Source organism: Orycteropus afer, unplaced genomic scaffold (genome assembly GCF_000298275.1).
Source record: "Orycteropus afer afer isolate SDZICR_OR568_19922 unplaced genomic scaffold, OryAfe1.0 scaffold00057, whole genome shotgun sequence".
Classification (NCBI taxonomy): Eukaryota; Metazoa; Chordata; class Mammalia; order Tubulidentata; family Orycteropodidae; genus Orycteropus; species Orycteropus afer.
This window is the reverse complement of record NW_006921644.1, coordinates 6078920-6095710: the sequence shown is the minus strand read 5'-3', so window position 1 is coordinate 6095710 and position 16791 is coordinate 6078920. Positions and strand designations below refer to the sequence as shown.

Below are 16791 nucleotides of genomic sequence, written 5' to 3'. Positions count from 1 at the left end.
GTGCCTCTGCAGGACACAGCAGAAAGACCCCAGAGGGTTTCCACGGCTGTAACCTTTACAGGAACAGGTCCCCAGGTCTTTTCTCCCGTGAAGCCACTGGTGGGTCTGAACCGCTAACCTTTCAGCTGGCAGCCCAGTGCTTAATGCCAGCACAGCTCCTCACGCAGACAGCAGCTGTTAAAGACTTTGCTCTATATCCTTCCAGACTGAGACAGTAAGTTAAACCCAGTTGACTTTGTATCTCACCATGGTTGCTGGCCGTCCTGAGTGTGCCCAGCCTTACGGCAACCTCACACATAACAGGACAAAATGCTGACCAGCCCTGCCCCAGCCCCACGACCATGTGTGGTTCACAGCACTGGGTCACAGGGCTTTCCCTGCTCGTTCTCAGAAGATCTCCAGGCCTTTCTTCCTCACCTTAATCTGGAAGCTCCCCTGGCGCCTGTTCAGCCTCACCACCACACACAAGCCTCCACCAACAGTCAAGGAGAGGCTACGCACGACACACACGTCAGGGACTTGAACCCGGGTCTCTCTCATGGAAGGTGAGAATCCTAGCACTGAACCATCAAGGCCTCACTTCTGTTTTCTCCTGATTAAATCTCAAACAAACTTTAAGGCCACTGACATCCCCATCAGAGAGGTAGGCAAGCGCCATTGCCCCCAATGCCCTGTCACATATTTAAAACTTAGTTCAACGTCTTTGCCAATCAAATAGGTCACGGTCATCTCTATGTCCCATCTCCTTGACTGGAAGGAGACAGACCACATCTCACGGCTTTCTTAGTAAGGTGCCAGACTCTGTAACAGGGGAGACATCATCAGGTCATTTGCTGCAAATCGTCTTACCGATTTTTGCTGTTCAAACATAAGTTTTTTATAGAAGAGATGGAACTGTTCAAAGCTGAGTTCATCTCTGTGCGCGCCTATTTCCTGTAAAAATAAAAAAAAAAAAGTGACCACATGGTTTCTGATGTCCACCCACAAGAATGTCTCCTCCCTGTCTGCAGAAGGAGAAGGTCTTTTCTAGAGCACTGGTGGAAATCAAACACATGCTCCCTGGAACAAACTCTCCACAGGTTTCCTACTTTGCCTTCCAGGAAGAGGGTCCTCACCAGGGACCCCACCCAGCAAGACCCTTCCCCTTGAGCCCCAAAAGGGAAGAGTCCTACCCACACTTCCAAGAGCCACAAGGCATAGCCCCTCCTTTTTCAGGCAAAAGACATTTCCTTTAGAACATTCCAATCCAGATACGGGTCATTTTTAAAACCATAAATAAAATAAATCCACCAAGACTTTGGAGACAGATGGGTTCATCTCTGTGCACAGCTGCTCCTATAAATGTCAACTCAATTGCTGCATGACCTTGGGCAATTTACTTGACGTTTTCAGACCCTCAGTGTCCTCATTTGTAAAATGGGAGACCCATCACTAACTTCCAGGGGCTCCTCTGAAGCCACATGAGATAATGTCTACAAAAGCCTCAGTAAGTGTCTGATGAAGAACAAGGTTCTGGTGACGCTTGGGTCAAGGGTCAAACGCTTCTCCATCTCTTTTCTACTTACACCCTTGTCCTCCCCTTGTGCTTTTCCATTCTTGGGTTGAGAATGGAACAGTGGAGGGGCAGGCCAAAGGATGGCTTGAAACAAGCAATGAAATGGGTGAACTCTTCCAGAACTCATTAGGACAAATTCTGCTCCTGCAGCTCAGGAATCCCATGAATGCGGCTGCCGTTGGCACAGCCAAATGTGCATCCTCCAACCAGGGATCTGGGGAAGGCGTGCTGTTCATTTTCTCAACGAGAGCGGGTGTCTCTGTGAGATGAAAGGAGGTGGCTTCCATCCACGTACAATCTGGAGAAGCCCCACCAGATCTGCACCCTGTCCCACAGAGAGACCACCTGCCACAGCTCCTCTAGCTGGTTACACAGAACAAACTGAAGGATGGCTGGGTGGGGAGATGGACGAGGGAACAGAGAGGCAGGGAGGGGAGAGGCCGCCTCAGAAACTGCACCACTGGTGCTTTCCAGTGAAATGCCGTAAACCTGGCAATCAACACAAGGACTCTTCCATAGTATTTTCCAAAAGAAACACATTTGCTCATGTTACTAGGAAAAAAGGCTGGAGATGGTGAAGGAAACAGGAGGCGGCCTTGTGCAAACAGATCTGAGTTTGTTCCAAGGGCAACACTCAGCATACACGGTCTTCCATGAGGACACCCTCTGCTACCACTGAGCATGGTCCTGAGATGTTTACAAGACCTTCAGGAAACTAGGACAGATGTCCCCTGGAGGTGAAGGGCTTCTCTGGACACCACTCGACTGATCAAGGGGACTCCACAGCTTCACATGAGAGGCGCTCGGCAGCCCCAACTTCCAAGAGCCCAGAGTTGAACCACAAAACTTACCAGAAACTTATCTTTGAGGAACTTGGCACTGTTCACTTTGAAGTTGACCAGAGGCAAGATGGTCTTCAGCTCCCGGAGACTGATGCTGCAAAAGAGGGAATTCCCAGCTCCATCAACCCCCAGAGTTTCAACAGTGGAGGCCTCAGCTACTCCCATCATCTCCCACCTTGGTCTCCCCACCCCCCACCCCAAGAAACTCCGGTCAACAGTTGTTTACTGAGCACCAACTACAACAGGAGATTCTGCCTCCAAGGTAGGTGTGTTGCGCAATGGCAGAGGGCTGGTCTCCCCACTTTGGGGATAACCATGGAGACGGGTCACGCAGAAGACTCAGAATGTGAGCAGAACATGGTGGCAGGTGACCAAGTGATCCCACCCATATGAAATACCACAGGGGTTCAGAGAAGGGCAAGGCAGCCGGAGGCCAGCGAGGGAGAAGGCAAGGGAAGCCAACCTTACCTGGCACCCACCATATGCCAGACTGCCCAGGTACCATCCAGGCAATATCATCACCTCACCCCATACCACATTCTACCCCCTACAAAGTATGCACACTGACTCCCAGACTGCAGAACAGGCTATGGGGGTGCTGTTGGGGATGTGAACCAAATTCATACAGTCCACTGACCACATCACAGTCATGTCAAGTGCGCATGTCCCAAGGCAAACACTGAATGATGGCAAGAATCCATTCCAGTGGAAAGAAAATGACAGTCCACCCTAGGCCAGAAGGATAAAAGTAACAGGAACAAGTGTAACAGCGGAAACCCGAACAGTGCTGCTCCGAAGCCAGGCGGTGCTCCCGACGCCCTATATAAAGTATAGAGCCTTTAATCCTTTAATTCCCAGAAACCACGAGCTGGGCACCCCTAAAATCTCCACGTCACAGCGAAGAAAAGTGAGGTTCAGCAAGGCTCGGCGCCTTGTCTGGGTGAGTGAGGGGAGGAGGTGGCACCAACCGTCTGTCTCAAGAGCCCGGGAGGCTCGTCCTGGGAACAAAGCGAGAGGAGCAATGGACAGCCAGGCTGCAAAGAAGCCCTCCAGCTTCCAGAAACACACAGGATGAGCGGTGCAGAGCCATGCGGCTGGTCACGGCCAAGCGAGGCCCAGGGATGAGAACCTGAGCACTCGGAATGTCTGAGCCCACCTGGCCCAGAGGCCTCACCTTCCAGTGGACCTGTCATCGGATAAGGAAAGCCCCTCCCTCAAGGTCATATCCCCTTCCAAGGACCTCCTGTATTCAGTGACTGTCCCAGCAGAGACACAGAGGCTCAGTCACCTGGCCTCAACTCAGGACAGCCCTGCAGGGTCGCCCCGGCTCCAAAGCTCCCGTGGGATCGGCTGAGGCCTTGAGTGTGACTGTATCACAGCCCACCTCTTCCCTCTGCCCTGCCCTGCTCCCCTCACTCCCCTACAACGTCAATCCCTTCACACTCCCCAGCAAGCCTCGTACACACGTCTACATTTCAGACTCTGTCTCTTGGGGGCTGGACCTGGGAGTCCGGAAGCAGGGCAAGCCTGCAGGGAAGGGTGGCAAAAACTGGTTCTCTCATGTGCCACCAGTGGCCCTTCCCTCTTCTACAGCAGACGTTACTAAAGGATCCTGGTGCTGTTTCCATCTCAGCCCAGCCAGGATCCTGGAATCTTTCAACACTGAAATTTAACCTGTCACCCAATGCTAGAATACTACCTCCACCCTTCTTGGCTTTTCATAATAATGGTAACAGTAACAGCTACCTGCTCAGTGTTTACTCTACACTCCTGCACTCATCTTGTAACTCACTGACTCCTCATACCAAGCCTAGGAGTCAGAGACTATTATTATTTCTTTTGTATAGATGAGGGAACAGAGACACAGAGAGGTTAAGTAACTGACCCAAAGTCAACCAGTAGCTGAGTGCTGGCATGGAGATCCCAACCTTAGTGCTGCCCAACACATCTTCCTATGAGGATAGTAATGCTTTCCATCTGCACTATCCAATGGGATCTCTGGGAGCCTAGTGCCTAAGGCATTTGACTGCTAACCAGAAGGCTGGCAGTTCAAATCCACCAGCCACTCCTGGGAAGGAAGACTGGGCAATCTACTTCCGTAGAGATAGCGCCTCGGAAACCCAAGGAGAGGTTGCTATGAGTCAGGTCTGACTCAATATCAGTGAGTTTGGTTTGGCTTTTTTCCACGCTGTCCAATAAGGCAACCACTAGCCACTTTACAAGTGGCTGGTGTGGTTGAGAAAGCGAACTCTTCAATGGCTTTAGTTAATTTAGATTCAAACAGCTCCCTGTGACTGGTGCCTGCCATATTGGACACTGCAACTTTGTTTCTCAAGTGACTGGTCCCTGGAGCAGCATCACTTGGGAATTTGCTAGAAAGGCCATTCTTAAGTCCCACCCCAGACCTCCTCCTGGATCTGAGGCTTGGCGGTGAGGTCCTGCAGCCGTGTTTTAACAAGCCCTCCAGGGCACTGTGACAGCTGCTCAGACGTGAAAACTGCTCTCTGGGAAGCACTGGTCCCAGGCCTGGCTTCATGGTACAACTGCCTGGAGCACTTTAAAAAAAAAAAAAAAAAAAAAAGCCAACCCCCAGGTCGCTGCCCAGGCCTAGGAATGAGCACCCCAGGAGGTGGGGCTCCAGGGGCTGTGCGGGGACGCTCCCAGGGGATGCGCCTGTGCTGTGGAACGCTGCCCGGGGCCCAGATGGGAGAGCTGTTCTCGCTGAGGCAGCGAATCGGGCCTCCCTCCTGCACCCCCGGCCACCCTCGGCCACGGTTCCTGCCTTCCTTCTCCACCAAGGCTTAAGGGGCGAGGGCACCACACATCTGGCTTATGCAAATTCAGTTTCATCGGCTGAGGGGGCAAGACCAAAAAGGCGACTGAGACTTCCACTAGAGACACGATTTGCCACCAGCCACGAGGCCCACTGTCCCCTCTGCGGGACTTGGTCCCTGGAGCCTCACAAGGCGGGGTACCACCTCCAGTGACCCCAGGGGTTAGCTGACCACAGGAGGTGTTCACCAAATGCACGGGGCTTAGAATTTCATCCTCAGGTTGAGAGAATCTAAACTCTCAAAGGCCCAAAAGGCGAGCTCTGGCAATCTGGCCAGGAAGTCCATTAAAATACTTGCCCTTTGACCCAGGCCCCTCAGTGCTGGGACTCCATCACAAGGAAAGTGTCCAAAGCCAGAAAATACCACCTGTCCAATGTTACACCTAAGGGTGGAAAGGGAAGGTTTTATTCATTCAATCAACATGAGCAAGCACAGTAAGGTCGGAGAAAGTGGCTTCCTGCCCTCAGCCAGGCACCAGCACACCACGGTTCCACAGTCACCGGCACAAGGGCCACAGACGCAGGAAGTGACGCTCAAAGGCTTCTTAGTAGGGCATACGCCGTGTGGGCCCACGTGGGATGCAATTCAGCAAAAGCAAGAACAGGAGGAAAAACTGGAAACAAGCTAAATGGTACGAAAGGGCAGCTTCTGGAGCCAGTTATCAAATCCCATCGACTGAACTCAGACAGAGGCGTCAACCGAACTGTCAAGCAGCACAATGAAACGTAAATAGTCTTAAGTGCACGGGGCCTGGAGACTGTAAGTAAAGGCTTTGATCGAGGACACGAGGGTGGCTCAGAGTTCCAAGTTCTTAGAGATTCAGATTCACTGGACCCACTGAGACCGGAGAAGCCCCCGAATCCACTGCCCTGAGATCATCGCTAAGTCTTGAGCCTCAACGACCCTCTGACGTCCTCCTTAGACTAAGCCATCTTTTAGCTCAATTAGCAGAGAGTATGCGCCTTAGGCACCATGTTCTTTTGAAGAGTTCTCTCTATGGGGCACACTGACAATGGGGGCAGCGAGTCTGCTAATGGTGGTGAAGCAGTCGGCAGAGGTGGTGAGAAAGGAGACACGTGAAGGACGTGAACGAGTCACCAGATTGTGCACAGACAAACGGCTGCGTGGGTGTGCAATGTGCTGTGTCGATCTTCACCAAAAACAACACTTGAAATTCTGAAACAGCTCTTACGTTTAACATTCAATGAAAAGAACCTAACCTTCCTGTCCCTTTGGTGTGGGCTGGACTTGTGGACTTGCTGCCAGAGAACAGAGTATGGAAAGTGGGCATAACCTTACGGTGTGGAAACCTGGCAGACATCACTTTGGCTCAGTGGTCAAGGTCAACATCGCCACTAAGTCACGTTGGAGCACATACCTACCGCTTGGCATGATGGAACGAAAGGGTCGGTCCATCTCTGTGTTGTTCTAGCCAAACACCTACCCAGCCAACCCATCTTCCAGGTGCTGCCGTGTTTACTCCAACTCATGGTGACCCTGACCCCATGTGCATCAGAGCAGAACCATGCTCCACAGAGTTTTAAGGACTGACTCTTTGGGTTTGATCAGTAGACCTTTCTCCCGACATACCGTGGGTGGACTCGAACCTCCCACCTTCCAGTCAACAGCTGAGCACGCTGCTTGCACTGCCTGGGACTTGACTCTACACACAAGCCCAGTGTAATCCTGAAGAAAACATCAAACACAAATGCAAAACACTCTACAAAATGCCTGAAAAGTACTCCTCACAACTCACAACCAGGGGAACAATACAAGACTGAGACACTGCCCCAGTCCAAAGGGGACCAGGAGGACGTGACAGCTAGACACAATGTGGTCTCCTACATGGGATCCTAGACCAGTAAAAGGCCAGGAATCCAAGGAAAAGCACCCGTCTGCTTGGAAAGGTCTGGCATGGGGCTCCATGTGCCAAAAGGGAGATTCCCGAACATGGTGTCACCAGTGGGAACCTGTGCCACCAACCCTGTACCACCGCAGAGTCGAAAGTGGTGCCCAGGAAGTCTGGCATCTGGTTAATAGTAATGTACCTGCGTTGGCGTCTAAGTTTTGATAAAGGTACTCCAGTAACTTAAGATCTTAACATTCAGGGAAACCGGGTCAGAGGGTATGTGGACTCTGTACTGCCTTCCCAACTTCCTTGTGAAGCTGAAATTATTATCAAATAAAACACTAAAAGGAGACTAGGACACAAGATCACAGATAGAATTCTATCTTGATAAAGTAAATAAACACAATCTGAGGCTGAGAAGCCACCTAGAAACCAGTGCTGGCCACTTCCATGTGGACAGAGTCCTTCTCTTCCTTCCAGTTTCCAGGATTCCCAAAATTTTCCACAGGCAACACGAGCTACTTTCATGATTAAAAATAAAGCCTGTGTGTATTTCTTCTTTAAAAGGTAACAATAAATGGAGATGTGAAAATGTAAACTAAGAAGTTGTCTAGTGCTGAACACAGAGGCAGGGCTTAGCAGGTTGCTGAGAAAGAATTAAAATTTTAAGGTGACTGGTCAAGGTGGGAAGGGCCGATTTCTGTGTCTTTCTACCTTTCCATAACCTGAGACTGCCGTCAAGTCAGATCTGACTCACAGCGACCCGTCCTCGGGTTTCCCAGGCGGTATCACTACAGAAGTAGATTGCCCAACCCTCCTTCTGAGGAGTGGCTGGTGGGTTTGAACTGCCACCCTTCTGGTTAGCAGTCAAACGCCTTAGGCACTGCGCCACCAGAGCTCCCCACCTTTCTACAGCATGATTTAAAAACAAAGCAAATAAATAAATAAATAGATTTTAAAAAAGGGAAAGCAACATAAGGAGCAACTGGTGCGTGCAGCAGCCCTGCAGCCGTCCCTGGCCAGGTGGGCTGCTGTGGGCCCGTCACGTAACTCCTCTGGGGCTCAGTACCCTCACATGTGAGTCGGTCAGTTTCAACCGCTGAGAGGACAAGTTAAAACTACAAGAGAGCGCAGTGCCCGCTGTAAAATGGGTCTCCACAAGCCTCAGCTGCCACCGTGTTTGCCCCTGGAGACTCTGAAAGGTGAGAGACGGTGCAAGGCCAAGGAAACACCTGGGAGCCGAGCCTCCCTGAGCGCCCCCTGAGGGCCTGCCTCCTGGCCCCTCAAGTCTTTCCTTTGCTTTAGCTGTTCCTTTGTTTTCCTTCAGGAAAGGCCATTAGTCGTGGGCGACAGGAAAGGGAGGGAAAGTTGGCAGAACAGAAGTCGGATGCCCTTTCGGTGGCACCTTGGTCCAAGTTCCTTTCAGTAACTCCCTCCGGGCCTCACAGAACCACGGGAAAGGTGGAATTTTCTAGGTGTTGACAGAGCAGCAGGGCTCTGCCCACAGGAAGGGTGGTAGGAGACAGGGTGTGGTGACAACTGGCAAGGAATTCAGTCCAGAAGCAGGGCTTACTCTCTCCTCCAGGCTCTAGGCAGCCACCGCAAAGATGCAAGAATTTGTCCTGAGCATAAGGGAGCTCCCGTTGCTGGAAAACAGAGGAGGGCAAAGCTGACTGCGGATCCCACTCGCCAACCCTGTACCACCGCTGAGTGGAAAGTGGTGCCCAGGATGGCTCCCTCAGCCATCACCATGCCAATTTCCACCAGGAGTCACCCATAAGCCACAGGGACAACACCACAACAGGAGATGCCACCACCAGGCTGAAAGGAATGAGTGTGTACCAACCCTCCAGCCAGGGATTTCATCTCATCCATCCGGGCAGCACTGGCGTCGAGTCCAGGGTGTGGTGCTGGGAAGTGAATGTGTGATGGAAAGAGGAGGGAGGTAGAGGCAGACAGACAGCAAGACACAGAATGGGCCACCGGCCGACAGAACCACATGACCAAACTTGTAACCATTTCATGGTTAACATTTCCAAGTCATCCTATTGGGTGGATGTAGAAGACACCATTAAGGCATGCCCCAAACTCTGCCAACAACAAGCCATGGAGGATGTTGGCCAGACACAGTCACCTTTAACATGGACAGACTTCCAAGGAAACAAGGGGAGAGCTGGTCGAATTTGGCTGTTGCCCCACATACAATTAGACATATCGTAAGCCCGAGTGGATGAAAGCATGTTCAACGTTACTCAGAAAGAAAGAAGTGCAACTTCAAACAAAAACGTGCTGTGACTTTTCACCCATCAGATTAACAAAGGTCAAACTCTGGCAACAGTGTTCTCAACAAGCAGTAGCTGCTACCGTGTTTGTCTCCAGAGACTACGAGAGATGAAGCAACGTGCTGGGGCCACGAACGCCGGGGAGCTGGGCTCCCCCCACCCGAGCCACGCCCACTCAGAGCCTGCCGCCCGTGGACTTGCATCTTTCCTTTGCCTCTGTTTTCCTTCCGGAAACACCATGAGGGTTAGGGAGGCAATGCTCTCTTGCAGCAGTGGTGCAAAGAAACTGCTACCACCTCCATCTATCAAAACACTACCCACAGCACTGTGCTGCCAGTTCTCCGCTTCTAAGAATGTCCACTACTCCTGTCTCCACCCCACTTTATGAAAAGGCAGACCCAGGATGGTTCATGGCAGTGCTACTCCCCACAATCCTGAAGGACTGGGGCGAAGATAGCTATCAACAAGGGAACGATTCAGAGCACACTGCCCTCATCAAAGGGAAATCACCCGTCTGGTTAGAACGGTATCACATGGGGCTCCATGTGCCGAAAGGGAGCCTCCCAAACACGACGTCAGCAAACAAGGCCAGTAAATGGGACTCTGTACCACAGTCCCTCTGCTATTCCTGCCCGTTCTCACAACCACCTCTACGTCACGAGATCTGCCTTAGGGTCAACCTTGCTCCCACGATACAGTAAGCCGCAGGAGGAAGGCACGACAGCAAACGCAGGACACGGCAGGTACTGAAGCACGACAAGTCCCAGAGCCTGAGGCAGAGGCCACCACAGTCACCGGACCGAGTGCCCATCAAACAGAGGCTCCCCAAGAGTGAAGAGTCTGTCTCCCGAGTCTGTCCCACCTCGCACAGCGTCTGCATTTGGTTGGTCAAATCTGTGCTCCCGAGGGCCCCGCCCAGCCCCACCACAGAACACGCTCCAAGCCCACGGAACCTTTGAACATGGACAGAGAGACCCGTGAGAGCCGAGACTCGATGGAACTTCCGTTTCTCCAGGTCTGGTACGGTTTCCGTCTGTGACGGGGCACCTACCACCTTACCGCTTTCCTGCCACTCGTTTCAGTGAAGACTACTCGTGTTATCCTTCCGGCCGGTTTCTGTCTTCTACACGTTCCGACTTTTGCAGGTTTTACCGTAAATAAAAATCTGATTCCAAAACCACCACAAGACAACGGCAAGAAATGTCACCTCATCTTACCTGTTTCTTCTGGTTTGATCCACAGAATAAATCTGCTTTCTCAGCCAACTGCAAGGAGAGTTGAGAACAAAAATAAATAAATATGGGGGACCACAGGAGTACGGGAAGGAGCATGGGAGGAACGAAAGTTAGCAAATAGCCAAGCCTAAATACGTTCTACGGGACAGAGACAAGGACACTGGACAAGAAGAGGAATTTCCCGGCTTTCTACCAAGGGCAGCATGGGAAGCCAGGAGTCCCCTCACTGATGATATTCATTCATTCCCCCCAAAAAGAAAGTGGTGGTAAATGGAGGGATGTGGTTTACTGGGGAAAAGAAACCGCCCACTCCTGCCACCATGACACTGAAGAGACAGCTCTTCAAGAAGACCCTGTCAGCCTGCGATGGGTGACAAGGACAAAACTCCGCACCTCCACGCCTCGCTGACCCTGGGTGCGTCTGCTAATCCCTCGGCAAGTCTTGGAAAAGGAAGCACCCCCATCTGCCACTCAAATGCCAGCCAAGGGTCTCTTCTGTCTCTGCCTCAGTGTACTGCTCACCCCAAAAGGCAAGGCTAAGCACAGAAGGTCTTCACTGAGAAAGGAGAGGCCCCAGCCATGAATGAGCACCAACTGTATACAGAAGGCTCCAGGAGGCTGCAGGGTAAAAGGCCCCATTTTTCTCTCCTTGGCTCTCACTGGCTAACGGGAGCAGGATGAATACGTGGATGAGCGGATACATCGATCAACAGCCCAAAGCCTAGTACCTCTCGATAATTGTGGGCGTGGAGGCGTTCCTCGCTTCTTGGTGTAAGATCTTCAAGCCGGAAAGCCACATGACTGCATCCTCCTTGGAGTCAGCTGGAGAAGCCAGAGAACAGAGACGCTGGGTTAACCGCGGGCAAAGCATGGTCCGAGACCCCGTCCTGGCCGTCCCCAGCCCCATGCAGCCCAGCGGCTAGGAGAAGCCTGCGCTGGTTGCCCACTTTCAAGACAGCACCAGGGAGGCACCGCCCTCACGCCTGTGTGGCTCTTAACCAGTAACCAGGTGCCTTTGACTCCGACCCATGGGGCCCCGTGGCCTCAGAGCTGGACTCTGCTTCACAGGGTCGCCGATGGCTGGATTTTCAGGAGCAGATTGCCAGGCTTTTCCTCTGAGGTGTCTCTTGGTACACTCCAACCGCCAACCTTTCAGGTTAATTGTTCGCCATACCCAGGGATTCAACACGGCTCTTAAGAACCTGCCTTTTGGTCTGAGACGAGACCACACAATCCTGAGAGGTTTCTATGGCAGGGTGTTTACTTCCTGGTGACATAACATGTTTACTTCCTGTGCCAGCGTGAATCAACTAGGCGTTAGTGGCAATGATGATTATCACCATCACGGTTGTTGGGTGTTAGTACAGAAAACCAGCTGCCGTCACTCACTGGGAGCTCCACGTGGTTCTTTTTCTCTATCAATTGATGTAACCCTGCCAGCAAGACCATGACAGGTGCCAGCATTCCCTGCACTGAACGTGGGGGAAACCGAGCCTCCGAGAGTTAAGGGATGTGTCTGAGTGCACACGGCCCCTAAGTGGCAGACACAGGATCTCACATCAGGACCCATTCCCTTAACCACTGGGCACAATGACTCCATGAACGAAAAACTGAGGAGCTGGCATGTAAGCGTCTCACATGGACGTTTGCAAGTCCCCCTGGCCCTGCTCAGGAGAAGGGCCTGGGGGGCTCTGAAACCCCCACATCTACATCCCACTCAGAGTAATTAAATCCGAATCCATGGAGAGGGGTGAAACAGCAATACATCTAAACGCTCCCAGGTGCTGCCAAGGGGCAGCCAAGGTGGATGTGAGTTTCCTCTTGCTGCTGTAACAAATGACCACAAACTCACTGGATTAACCTTTTCGTGACCTGTGGGACATTTACCACCCACCTTCATTTTATTACACACCTTCACTTTCTGCCTCTGGAGCTTGGTGGGAAGGTGCTATCCCACTTTTAGTATATGCTGCCATCTTGTGGGAGGCCTGTATAACTGCATGAATCTAAAGAAACAGGCCTCATCCCACCAACCCCAGCACCAGAGACCCCCCCTGGGGACATACATGTCCGGCTAATTGTACCAAGATCCATTATTACCTTAAAAAAATTTTTCATCTCATTCAAAATACCTTCCATTGCTGAAAATACATGGTTTCAACAAAAAATTCAAAGTAGAAAATAATTCAGTCTTGAAAGGGTCAAAGTAGCACAAATTTATTCTCTTACAGCTCTAAGCCAGGTGCCTAAAATGGGTCTGAAAAATAGCTTGGAAGGGCTGAACTGCTTCTAAGGTTCTAGGGAAGAATCTGTTTCTTTACCTTTTCCGGCTTCTAGAAGCTGCCCTCATGCTAAGGCTCATGGCCTCACAAATGGTCACAGCTCCTTCTCCGAGCCTGACCCACCTGCCTCCCTCTCCTAAGGACCCTGGTGGTGACACGGGCCCACCTGGATAACCTGGGATCTAATGCCATGTCAGGTACATAGTCACAGGTTCCAGGGATTAGAACGTGGACGTCCTGTGGGGAGGACATGGGATTTTTCTGCCTACCAGAGAGAGGGGCAGCCATGACTCAGGACTTCAGCTCGCTTTCTTCTTCATCTTCTTTTCCTCTTTAAGAGTTGTAGCTTTTAGCCCTATGCTAGGTAGACAGGAACGACCTGAGATCATCTGCATCGAATCCAGAGCAGCCCTCAATATCTCTCCTGCTTCCAACCACGGCAGGAAGGCCTGCCCTGCTGGTCAGAGGGGCGTGGCAACAAACTGAGTAAGAGCCTGGCACATGGCAAGAGGAGGATCATCACTCCAATCCGACTGCACCACCTCCTGCTGTGTGACTTTCAGCAACCTACTTAACCCCTCTGTGCCTCCATTTCCTTATCAGTGTAATGGCATCAGCAACACACACATCTTGTCAAGCTGTCACACATCTGAACACCAGGTACCAACGCTGGTCTTCACAACACTCAGGTGGGTGCTCTTGTTTTCCCCAAGCGGACAAGGGGAAAACAGAGACTCAGAAGGATTCAGAGATTTGTCCCAGAGCCACCAATGGGTGGGGCTGGGATCTGAATCCAGGTCTTGCCCATCTCCAGGGCTCCAGTTCCTCAAAGAGGGATCGTGGAGTAGAACAGATCCCACAGCTGGCATCTGAGGCTCCAAGCCCTGGGCTCTGCTGAATCTGGAATCAAAACTAAATGCCCCCCCCACAGAAAAACCATCAGTGTTTTTGTCCCCTTTGGTCTCCTGTTAACAGTATCTCTTCTCCCTCTCATCCCTCAGGGATGGCTGGAACTTTCACTTCCAGATGCATGTGTGTACGTGTGCATTTGTGCGTGTACACGTGTGTGTGTGTGCATTATGTCCATATTTGTGCATGTATGTGTGTTCACATGTCTGTGCGTGCATGCACGTGTGTGTACATGCAATCACATGTGTTATGTGTGTGATACGAGGTCTCAGGAAGGTTCCTTTGGACCGACGTCAAGACTGCTGTGTGACATCAGGTCTGCAGGAGGCGGGCAGGCGACACAGCTCCTCCAACAGGGCCTGGCCTGCAGTAATAGCCGTAGTCACACTAAGCAGCATTAAACAGGCACTCAATGTCTGCTTCCCAGCATCCCGATGAGGCAGATATTGTTCTCCACCCCATTTTACAGCTGAGGAAAGTACAGTTCAGAAAGGTTAAGGACCTCACCCAAAGGCACACAGCTACAAAGTGGCAGGGCTGGGGTTCCAAACTGTGATGCCCCAAATGCAAGTCAGTGGAGAGGCAAGTGGGATGGGATGACTCAAGAAGAAGTCCGAGGAAGGAAACTGAGACAGGGCAGGAAAGAGCACAAGGCACGTGCACGCACCTGCTAAGCTTAGCGTGCTGAGGACGAACTGCGTGCCGTAGAAGATGGTAAAGCAGCAGTCTTCCTTCTGGCGGACCGTTTTCGCACGCTCAAAGTCCTTGGAGCTTCTCCCTGGACGGATCTCCTTTATTTCCATGATATCCACTGAAAGGAAAACGTATCAACCAATTAGAAGCCAGCCTTCACACCCTCTGAACCGCGGCCACTCATCTGTGCCTCAGACACAGCCCAGCTCTTCCATGTCCCAGAAGGGACCCATGAGGCCACCACCACATGTAGATCCCATGCAAGCCCAGGGTCCACTCCTAATGAAGTGGACAGAAGGCCACAGAGCCTACCAGGTGTCTGCCACCACCTCACAAGCCACTGAGGTGTGAACAGTCTGGACTTTCGCACACCCCCTTCCTGAGACTGATGCAGTCTAAACTAGGACAACTGGCCTCTGTAACACAACTCAAGGTTAAGGAAAGTCAGAGGCTATTCCACCAGGTCGGGAGACAGACAGTGATCGCCAGCCCTGGGTGGTGTGAAAGCGCCAACTGCTCCCTGAAGGCCTGACTGTGATGACCTCTGCCCTCGAGCCCCAAAAGGTACGAATGCCACTGGCTCAGTCCAAGGGGGGCGAGGGGAAAGGCAAGGAATGACCACTAAAAAGACAAAGCTGCAAGACCCAGGGGAGGACTGGTCACTAGGATTTGGGGACCACACCATGTACTGTGCGAGATGTTACACTGGGGGCCCGAGCTGACACACTTGTCAGCGTTCATGCCTGAAGGAGCCACCTACTACTGAATACGAATTCTGCAACCTGCTTTAACTAACAGCACGTTCTAGTCTGGGCCCACGAAGGCCTGGCGCAGGGGAAAGTGCAAAGAGGAGGTGGACCGATGTGACAGCTCTCTGCTTTGTTATCCCATGACAAAAAGGGGGATGAGAATCACAAAGCAACGTGGAAGACTTTAAATAGCTTGTGACGGTGGTTACGGAAGTCTACACGTGTGATCAAACTTCACGGAACGAAACAATGAGCATGTGTTAAATTCTACAGTTCAATGAAAAGTAGTGCAGCACTGTTAACATCCCGCTTCTGATAACTGTACCATGTGATGTAAGGTGGTCCTTCTGGTGGCGGCTGGAAGAACGGCACCCAGAAACTGTGCTACCAAAGGCTGGTAGTTCAAACCTACCCAGTGGCAGCAGAGATGAAAGAATGGGTGATCTGCTCCCAGCAAACTTACAGCCAAGAATACCCTATGGGGTAGCTCTGTAAAACACAGAGTCACCATGAATGGGAATCACAACTCAACAGCAAAGGCTTGGGGGGTTCTGGTTTTATATAAATCTAAGTTTATTTCAAAATAAAATACTTAAAAATCACTGACCCTCTTGGTAGTGGGAGGGGAAGGGGGTGTGTCTCTACCCTGGGGGCCTGCACATTTCCCTGTTCCCGATTTCCCTGTGAGCCTTCCTTCCCTCCTCTCTTAATCTTCACTCGGAAGAACAGAGAAGGGAAAGGCATCATGGGCACAGTCATTTCTGTGGGAGGAAATCAGCGTTGCTGATGTAACAGCTTAAGTAATTACACACAAAAGCTTTCATGGTACTAAGGTTTGTTCCCAAAAATTAGCTGCTGGTCCACCCAGATGACTGTCAGACAAGAGTCTAGTGGCTAAACAATGTCTTCCTTTTCTATCCAGTCTAGCAGTGAGTAGCTAACCACTCTTTTTTCCCGTAAGATATCCTTAAAAGTGAATCTTTCAATTGCCCTCCCGTGGGGTTTTTTGTTTTTGTTTTCTTGCAGCAAAGTTCTAGTAAGAACTTGACACGTGTCCATAACTAAAGAAATAAAATAAAATAAAATAAATCTTCTAGAACGTAACATCACCTTCAAGCCACCAAGCTGCATCGAGTCTTTCTAAACTGCTCCTGAACCTGCCAAGTTTACCTCCATGACGAACACTGTAAGCCAAGCCACCATCATCTCCTGCCTGGCCTACGGCAACAGCCTCCCCGGCAGCACTTGTCCCCACAGCCATCCTCATGAAAAGCAAATGTCCTTCAAGCCTCCCAGGGGCATCTCAGTGCCACCAGAACTAAGCACCGAGACCTGGGGGTGCTGACCCACCGATCTACCAGACTCAACCATGAACCCTCATCTCCAGGCTCCAGCCCATGAGATACACTGGCACCTTTGCTAGGAGTCGCTCAGCCTGGTCAACGCCAAGTTCTCCCTTCCAGGGTCAGCTCAGTCACCACCTTTAGGACACCTTCCAATTCCTGCCATCACACACACCAAGCACTTCCCCACAGCCCTCAAAGACGCAAACGTCTGAGTC

General features: G+C 51.4%; 1 protein-coding gene across 1 annotated transcript in view; it reads right to left on the bottom strand.

Annotated features, from left to right (window-relative positions):
• Positions 1 to 16791, bottom strand: part of PLCG2 (phospholipase C gamma 2) — a 154322-nt gene that overhangs the window by 81937 nt on the left and 55594 nt on the right. The window contains exons 2-6 of the mRNA XM_007939124.2: positions 14456 to 14599; positions 11326 to 11419; positions 10580 to 10627; positions 2407 to 2491; positions 850 to 933 (exon numbers count right to left, since the gene is read on the bottom strand). Coding sequence (XP_007937315.1) covers positions 850 to 933; positions 2407 to 2491; positions 10580 to 10627; positions 11326 to 11419; positions 14456 to 14599 — 455 coding nt within the window. The remainder of the gene's footprint in view (positions 1 to 849; positions 934 to 2406; positions 2492 to 10579; positions 10628 to 11325; positions 11420 to 14455; positions 14600 to 16791) is intronic.